The 9,948-nt window shown below is 38.6% G+C and overlaps 1 protein-coding gene across 1 annotated transcript in view; it reads right to left on the reverse strand.

The window, feature by feature from the left end:
* The window catches only part of EPYC (epiphycan), a 32,720-nt gene extending 31,718 nt beyond the window's left edge, over positions 1-1,002 (reverse strand). The window contains exon 1 of the mRNA XM_008687678.2: positions 838-1,002. Within this exon, the coding sequence (XP_008685900.1) occupies positions 838-1,002 (165 nt within the window). The remainder of the gene's footprint in view (positions 1-837) is intronic.
* Positions 1,003-9,948: the final 8,946 nt, after the last annotated feature.

Here is a 9,948-nt window from a genome sequence, read left to right on the forward strand (position 1 = left end):
CTCTTAATAAAGATATAGCTAAGTTCCATTTAAATATATGCTTTTGTCCAAATATTTTATTTCCCCAGTTATCAAAAGTAATTATTCTAAGAAGACTTACACTTGAATGACCGCCCAAAATATGTTACGATCCTGTGAAGGTGATGTAATTTCCCTTTTGGTTGGTTTCTTCTTAATTAGTTTTTGTCAATGTTGTACATTAATTACACTCCAACATTTCAAGGTCTGTTTGTTTTCTGATTCAGAAAAATTAGTCTGTATCCTTTAGTTATGTAAAAAGCCTAACATTTAATTAGAAACATGTCATATCAGATTTATGTAATGGGCTGTAACCTTGCCAATGCCTACATTACCGCTGAGAGATAATCAGTCATTTCGGAAAGCACATTTACTCTTGGAATACAGTGGAGTTCCAAATCATTGTCCATTCTTTGCATTCTTTTTATTTTCTTCCAACTTATTTTAATCTCACATCTTTTTTCTTTGCCCCAAACCTCCCCAACTTCCTCACCATTGCATATGTATTATTTCCACTCTTCCTCACTGCCTTTTTCCTTTAATTTTCTCTTGTTCTGATAGAAACTCTTTTTCGTTGTTGTTGTTTTAATTTTATGAGAAGATATAAAGGAAATGAAGTGAACTGTGAGAAAGCAAAAGCATGTCCCAAGGGTAACCTCCAACAGATTGAACACATTCCGGAGGAGAGGTTCCTATGGAATTATCAAGATGGAACATCTCTATTTATACATAACCAACAAACTATTTGAAAGGAGCGCATCTCAATAATTCCCCATACTCATGCTTTTAAAAGTCTCAAGAGTGGGAGGAGTCAGTTACCTCAGCTTGAGCAACAGGTATGTTTTCATAGCTGTAGAAGTTATCCAGGTCCTCCGAAGCGGCATCGTATGTCTCTGAGCTGTAGTTGATGGGCTCTAGACGAGGAGCAGTCACAGCAGCATCCAAGAGGACAAGTCCCAGAACGAGTCTTGCTAACATTCTCATTTTTCAAGCTTTCCTAATCAAAAAAAAGGCCAAAATGTATACATATTTCATTGATAATAACTTATGAACACTTTTCACGAAATAGGAATGATAAATCAACGTCAGCGCGGTGGAGCTAAGCCGGTAGCTTTCCCTACAGGATCATGGGTAAACATGACACATGGACTTCTATGGATTCTGAAGCCTCATGATACCAATGTTCAAATTAATCAGAAACCTACCCACGGTTTTACAGTAGATACTGTAATTACGGTGAAATTAAGTTTCCTTCATAGAGAAACACAGAGAAAAGGGGATGTGGAGATATTGCAATGCACTTATTCACGAAAACTTTTGCATTAGAATTTTACCTTTTGCTAAGCTTTAAGTTTCTTTCATCGACTCTGGGAGTAGGAAGGAGGTGGAGGAAGGGGAGGAGGAGGAGGACTGTACCTTTTACTACATTTTACAGATGAGGAAACCAAAACAGGGTTGGCTGGTGACCTGACTGGGGCTCATAACTCTTCCTTGCACATTCAAACCTATGGCCTTTCCCGGACAAAATAACGAAGGTGTTTGTTTGTTTGTTTGTTTCCCCTTTTACTTCCTTGTTGCCTCTGGGTGTCGTTAATGTATATATAATGGAATATGTGTACGCATCAATATTTCATGCAATACTTTTCCAAACTTAACTAAATGGAGCAGAAAAGAAAATTATTTTTCCTTTAGTCCTTAGTGTTTTCTTTCAATTCTTAATAGCCATCTAAGCTTTAAACTCAGAATCAATAAGAATCGTGTCTAAAAGATACTATTTGGCAAGATTTCCTTAGAGGAGGATTTCCACACACATAAGATGAAAAAGTGTTTTGTTTTATAATTCTTTGTTAAGCACAATTCTCATTTTCCATGATAACATCCTGTTTTACGGGTGGATTCAATCAAAATCCTATCATTTTAATTATATTTATAATATATGAATAATATATTATACATGTATATATATGTATATATGTCTAACATATGTATAACATTTATAATTTTAATTATTTTAGTTCTGTATGTACACCTTTGAATACATTTTAGTTTAGAAAAAAAACTCTCACGTTTAATTTTAAACATCTCAGCTGGGCCTATCAAAAATGTGACCTGGTGGTCCTTTCCTGAGGAAGCAAAGCATTTGTAAAACTTTTTATCAAGCATGTCTAATTTTAAAGGTTTTGTATTTTGGATACACTTCTTCGGTTTACTTCAAGAACAGAACCTCCGGTGTTTGTACGTATGCACACACGTAGAAGGGAATTCATGATAAATATTACTTTAAAACTTGAATGCACTGGCAGACTAACTGACCTTCAGTTACTTGAAAGAAAGTCTTTATGAAGCAGGTTTAGGCAGAGGGATATGAAATCCCTCTGAGAATAAGAAGCAGTACAAGGAGCTCCTTTTTATTCCCTCCTATGCTTTCTTCAAATCATTTTCTTATTCACACTGGATAAACGAAGCCTCTATTTTACTTGCCTTGGCCGGGCTCTTTGCAAGCTTGGGGATTTGGGACCGCTGTACGCAGTCACCAGCGAGGTCCTACTTAATCAAACAGTGTGATTTACAAATCTTCCAGGAACCATACTGCCCTTTTCAGGTGGGGAGCATTCACAGTGGTCACCGCTAACCTCGAAAAAATATTTTCCTTCGACATTTCTGGCACCTTTCATTGTTCAAAGTAATTGTGCACTTGCTGATTATTTTCCTCACTTCATACTTTTTATTTGATTGTCAGTGTCCACATTCTTAGAGCTTACTTGCGTTGTGCCTATCCTCTAGAGCTATCGGCGGTGAAAAGTCTGTGCAAAGCCTGGGACTGTGAAGAACACCTCTCGAGGTTTAGTTTTAAAAAAATGTTTTTTCCTTCGAGTGACTATACTAGTACTTAATGTAGTGTCTTTGTGGAGACTTTGAATTTGTTGTGCACTTCACACCATGTCACGATATTTTGAAAATTATGCTTCTATAAGACTTTAAAATATAGACCTTAAAAAGACATTCCAAATGCCTAATTCCCATAGGCTCATCAGTATATTTTTAAACATCTGAAATCTCCCCTTTTTCTTCTTTTGCATAATATTTCAATCAATACTAATCAATAGTGCCTGGTTATCCTGGCAAGAACCATGGTCTATGTCAGAAGACTTGCTTTAAGGAATATATTGGAAACTACTATAATTTTATTGGCATCCATCCTGACTATTAAGATCAACTATTTTACTGTATGCTATTAATTCCTGAGCTAATTCAAAATTTTGGATTTTCCAGGAATAACATAAACATAAAATAGCAAACTTAAACCCAACCCATTGCATCAAAGTTCACCATGAGATATTAAAGCAAGTTGAATTATTTCTTTAAAGAGTATTATACTAGAAAAAAAAGTCTCTGACCCAAGAAGAAAGCAAGTGTAAAAACTTACCTTTGGCTCCTACTTGGTGAAATGGCACGAAGTGACTGAGGACGCAGAGCCAGTAGTATTTGCCCCTGACCAATGGTTGTGAATTCTGGTCTGTGGGAGGTGGAATTTATAACACTCAATTTTCTGTTTGGAAAAGCTAACCTTGAGAAATGCTTCTCAGTCTTTAGAAACCCCAAATTACGTTATAGTCACTCCAAATAAGCAGTAGAATCCAAATGACATAATGTATAGAGCTCTTGAAATTATGTTAAAGGAGTTGTCATTGCCAAGGTGTCCCCTTAAACATTTTAAATGGAAAAAGTTGGTTTGACTATATTTCATCTATAACAAGTTCACCAATTAAGAAAAGTTAATGTACACAGTGATACTACAGATGACTATTTTTGAATCGTCCTAATAAATAATTTTCCTTGCATGTCTTAAATTACTTTCTTCACTTTTCATTAATGTTAACAGAAATTCAGTAAATGTTGCAAAAGCCTTACCTGTTTAATGTTGGGTAAGTAAAAAAGAAAAGAAAATCCAAATTATTTTGATTGCTTGGAATGCTCTGAGAGCAACGTAACAATAAACTCTCTGCACGCCCATTAAAAAAAAAAAAGTCCTGAAACAATGCATAAATATGATCTGAGAGTTTTGGGGGGGGGGGAAAGGCTCCTTTTTCCTCTCTTTTATCTATCAGAGCCAAACAAATCAAATTACATAAAAGCATTTTCCCCCCAGAATACAAGATTTGTTGTAGGCTCCTGATACCTGACATGGTTTGTGAAATTCAGCTTTATTACAGGTTTGGAGAGAAAATACGTTTGTATTAAACTTCCATTCTTCACCTCCATTCACACTGCGGAAGTTCTAGAGGAAGACGAAACTTGTACCATGCATTCTGGCTTCTGGCATGCTTTCCATATATCCAGGAGTCTGGTTCTGACCTGTGCATCAGGAGTCCTTTTTCCTTGACCAGAAGTGACTAGCTGCATTGAATTTTGAAAGTGCTTTAGGGCACACTGATGGAGGAGAAAGTCTGTCCTGAGGACTCTCACGTCTCCTTCTGCCTTCCCTGCCATCCCCCCTCCCCAGCCCGAGCTTTGCTGCTCATGGATTCAGGGCGCTGACGGTCATTACCCTCATCACCCACACCTGCTTCCGCACTTGTACACGATTTGCTCTCAGTGTGCAGTATTTTTCTTGGGACCAGTTTATTTGTAATGGAAGCCGTGATTCTGGATGAAGTACAGAATCTACCAAGACCTCTCCAACAGCAGAGAGGCCATCCTGGGAAGTAGGGACTCCTTCCCTGCCTCCTTGCAGTGTCACATGATATGGAAGCTACTTTCAGAAGCGCTTCTGGAAAGAGAACTGAATCCAAGTTCCACACGGGCTCTGTCCCAGCAATGTCCCCCACTGTGTGTTAGAGCAGTGTATATGTTGCTAACTCTCTCAACACATTCTCCATCGGAGGACTTCTTCATTCACAGATGGGTGACACTCACACATTAAGTTATCCAGTGTCGCATGTGACACAAAGAGAAAACCAAATTGGGTCAAGTTCCCAGATGTTACTAAGCTCACCTGAGGGTTGAAAGTGAAGGTAAAAAGGCAGTGGTGTCTCTCAGTTTCTTAAATTCTAAGACCGTTTACCTGTCACTAGGTTTTAGGCTCTTTTAGGTGCTTTAGGATAAAAATAGATGAATAGGATAGCCATGAAAATACCCAAGATTTCTTCGTCTTCCACCGTTATTTAATCTAATACTCTGCACACATTGTCAGGTGACAAAGGTGTCATCTGTGTTTGTGCCTTCTTTTCTGAAAGGCTCTGGCTGAACCTATAAGATTCTATTTCCAGAAATAACATTTTCACACTATCCTTTAGTGACCTGTTGCCTTAAGTGACGTGGTTTTTAGGCTTCAGAACACTGTCTACTAGTGCAGCTGTTTCATGACAGTTTGATAACTAAATTCTTTGTCCTAATATAGAATTGAAAGCAGAAATGATCATTCCCGAGTCTTGTCTTTTTCCAAATAGATAAGCCTTTCACTTTTCCTTATAAAACATGGATAATTTTAAAGTCCTTTCTCTTGGTCTTATTTGGACTCTCTCCAATATTTCAAAATCTATGTTGAACTGTGGGAGCGCAAATTTGTAACAGTCTCATGAGGACCTAATCTCTATTTAATAGCGAGAAGGATTAATTACCAGGTCCAGCCTTTCTTATCCTTGGTAAATATCTTTTAGTTTCATGATAATTTTCTTAATAGAGCCTGAGCTTGGTTATCAGAAACCCTTAGGGGATCAGTTATTAAGACTAGTTGCATTATCTAGTAACTGAGGCTTTCTGGCTTTATCTCTCTAAGCCCCAAAACATTTTACAAATCCTTTTGGCTACAATGCTTAACAAAATTAATTAAACATCATCTTGCTTGCTTAAATGGAATTACTTTGAAACAGAATGGTCAATGATGCCCTTTGTTCTGTAGAGTGGTGAAGAGAGAGGAGCCCTCTGAGGACTGCACATGGCTGTCTGTCCCTGTCCTCAGCCCCAAAGGCCCACATCAGCACGAGCGACAGGAGGGTGTAGATATCCCACCCCACTGATTATAAGGAATAAAACCATTCCCCAAAATGATAGCTACCTTCCTATGAAGAATCCCCATGCTGCTGTAGAGACGTACTCATTGGCAGGAGTCCTGGAGTCTTTGGACCATAAACCCGTATACATTGTGCTGCCTGTATCCCCTCCTCTGATCCGATCACCTCCTCCAGAGTCTTTCAAGGCTGACCTGCAACCTGCAAACTCTGCTTTGCTCTTAGTTTCATTTTTGAAAATGTCCCTTTGCTTCTTTTATCTTAAAAGACTTTGGCTGTCTCCCGACGGAGTGTCCTACTGCTGTCCTTTAAAGTGGTGGCGTTGTTGGTTTGTTTTGTCTTCTTCACTCACGTAATTCAAAGATGGAGACGTTTTTCTTGTTTTACACTTTCTCTTCCAAATGATTTGTCCTCTTTACTCTTTCAAAAATTTTGCTCATTCTGAAACTCATGGCATTTGGCTTAACTATCTGTCACCTCTCCCCTGTCATCAACTGTTTGATCTCCTAGCCAAACCTCTTGTGGTCAACTTTAGCTCGTGGCTCACTCTTACCCTCTACTCAGACCCTGTCATTATTTCCGGGGATGCCAACCTCCGAGTGCATGAGCCATCTATCGTGGTGGCATGGTGGCTCCTTTATCTTCACATGTATAGTCAAGTTACCTCATTCCTACCCAGCCACTTGCCATCGCTGTCATGCCTTCTAGCTCGTCATCACCAAGCAGTACGTAACCCTACTAAAGGGGCACTGTAGTCATTTTTCTTTTTGCCTAATGAGACCTTCTTGCCATAGCCTCCATCACTTTTCCACAATTCTTTACATCTCTTATCGTTACATCTCTCCTTACCTTTAGATTTGATGCACCGTTATCATATTTATAACTTTTCGAACACTTTCTGCTCTCTCTCTCTTTTTTCTTTCTCTTTCCATCATACTCACCTGGAAAAACCTCAGCTTTAGTTGAATACCACCCCCCACTTTCTTCTCTCCTGCATCTGAGCAGCTGTATATTACCAGTGAAAACCACACACAACAATGGTTGGTGTCACTTCAAATTCTTTAAACTTAATCTTCTGGCCAACAGATCTACCATACTAAGATGGCTATTTTATAACACTTTCTCTCCTCTCAAACCTCCCATATTCCTTTTCTATTTATTGAAACTCATTAGAGTGATGGTAGAAGTCATCAGAAAAATACTGACTTTTGCCAACCCATCCACCTGCACAGATAGGCATCCTCTGTGTTTTCTCCCTCTGTGACAGAGCAAGACGTTAAAAATAAATTCCCCCAGGGGTGCCCAGGATCTTACTCCCTTTCCTCTTTTTAAGATCTATGTTTCTCTAACTATCTCCTCCCTCCCAGCACCTCCCTTTCTGCTAGGTCACTTCTACATATGGACGCATATGCTCTGGGCAAAACTCTGGCAGGAATTCCCTCTACCACGAGTGAACTGAATGAAGGTCAGAAATGGCGGCTACAACAGTGTCTTTGAGAACACATGTGTAAGTTTAAACACATTCAAGGTCAAATTATTTTAAAACACTGCAGAGTCCAAAATTGTATCTGCAGACTTGATTCACTCTATATCTGAAATTATGCAACTTTATAAAATACATTTTCATCTTACCACTGTCCTATTTTTATCACCCCTTTTGCAGAAAAAAATTCCCAAACAAATGGTATTCATTGGCTGTCTCCCCTTGCTCTGTTCCTATTCATTCTCCATTCCCCTGCAGTTTGGGCTCTGTATGGGTAATTTTCTGGCTTTGTCTTAACTTCTGTCCTAACAGTCAACTTTGGTTTCACTGTGGTTTTCCTCTTACCCCATTGACTATGCCTTGTCTGTTCCTTTGTCAGCTACTTCTTTCTCTACTCGGCCTTTAAATTTTGGAGTGCCTCTGGTTTTAGTCCAATGATTCATCTTTTCTCTATTTATCCTTTTCCCTTGAGTACCCTCCACCCTTTCCATGCTATAATTACAACAAAACAAGAATAATGTCCATGCTAACATTTTGAACGCTCACTATGCACCTGGCATTGTTTATTATCCTCATTGCTAAGGTCCGGGGAGGTTAAGTGACTTCAACCAGTAAGAGCAGAGCCCAAATCAAAGCTGAAGCAGTCTGGCAGCAAAGCCCAAGTTCTTAACCACAACACTGAACCACCACCTTGTGTTTAAATCCTCCAGCTTTACATCTCCAGTCCTCATCATTCACTCCGAGCTGCAGGTTCATATATGCTGTTGAGTACTTTGGACTTGACATCTTAATTTGGATCCATCATTGAGCCATCACAGTGTGCCTGATATCATGGCTCTGGACTCACCCTAAACTTTGTTCTTTTGCTCCTTGTGTTAAAAGATGTCACATCTCTCTCAGTTGGCTCCAGTCCAAAGCCTTAAAATTATTGTAGATTTCTTCCATTTCCCTACTTTCCCCCCATCTAATCTATCAAAGGAAGTTAGTTCTACTTCCTGTGTATCTCATTCCACCATCCTCTCTCATCTGGACAATCAAAAAAGCCTGTTACCAGGTCTCCTTGCTTCTTCTGATGTGCTTCTATCATTCACTCTCCAACCCCACCAGAGGTCATCTAAAATGTAAATATATAAAACTTCATGGTTTTTCATTAAAACATTGAGTAGGTTCTTATTTCTCTTTGAATAAAATTAAAACTCTTACACCATGTCCCCAAAAGTTGCCCATCAGCAACAGCCTACCAACTTCTCCAAGCTTAGATCAAGCCCCACTCCCTCATCACTTGCTACCAGTGTATGAATGACCTTTCTGTTCTTGAAACGTGCCTGACTGTGGCTTCCTCAAACCATTACACTTAATGTTGTCACCCCTTACGTTAGAATGGCTGTTCACGTTTTTGCATAAATACTACCTCAAAGGAGCTTTTCTGCTTAGCCCCCTCCCCATCAGTGTGGACCCTCTTCCTTTCCATCACACTCTAATGCCTACACTACAATTGTGGGGTTTTTTCATAGCACTTGCCACAATCTGTTTTTTTATTTTTCTGTTTTTTAAATATATATTTTCCCCAGGTGAATATAAAGACCATGATGCACAAAATTTACTGGTCATATTCACAACTGTATCCTTAGTGTCTAAAATAGTCCTTGGCCCACCATTCATGCTCAGTGTTATTTGAATGAATGAATCAATTAATGATTGCATGAATCAAATGCATAGTAATTCAAAGTAATAAATAATTACTTAATAAACTGCTATGATTTGCTTGGGTTATTCAAAAATATACAGGACTACTTGAATTTATGAGAAGTGGTTTCTGGTCTTTCTTCTTCTTCTTCTTCTTCTTTTTCTTCTTCTTCTTCTTCTTCTTCCTTTTTTTTTGAATTGCATCTTTCTTTTTGGCTAACTGCCAAGCTGTCTCTTAACACTTTCTAAGCCGCTGCCCATGGGCTTCATGCAGCAAGTTTTAGACTTACTTTCTGCTAAGACTTTCTTGTGTCACATACAAAGATACATGGTACAGACTTTTGATGAGAATTTGAGAGAGTTTCCATACCAGTTAGGACTCTTTCCAAATAGAGGTATAGAAAACCCCAAATCAAACGGATTTTGGAATGGGGAATTCATTGACCCAAGTAACTGAAAAATACAAGTTTCTCTCTTTTTGGAGAACTTCCGTTTGTTCACATCATTCTCAGTGGGTCCAAACAAAGGAGGCGACTACGTCTGCTCCACATCTTACATCTTTCTGGGTTGAAATCCAGGGGGATAGTTCTTTGTTCTATTAACCTAAGAAAATATTACCTTTTGTGCTATTGATTCTGATCAAATTGCATACACATAATTAATTATAATTATTAATTTATCACTTTCTAAAAACATTTTATTTATTCATTTGAGAGAGAGAGACAGACAGAGAGTGCAAAAGCAGAGGGA

Source organism: Ursus maritimus, unplaced genomic scaffold (assembly GCF_017311325.1).
Source record: "Ursus maritimus isolate PB19 unplaced genomic scaffold, ASM1731132v1 scaffold_21, whole genome shotgun sequence".
NCBI lineage: Eukaryota > Metazoa > Chordata > Mammalia > Carnivora > Ursidae > Ursus > Ursus maritimus.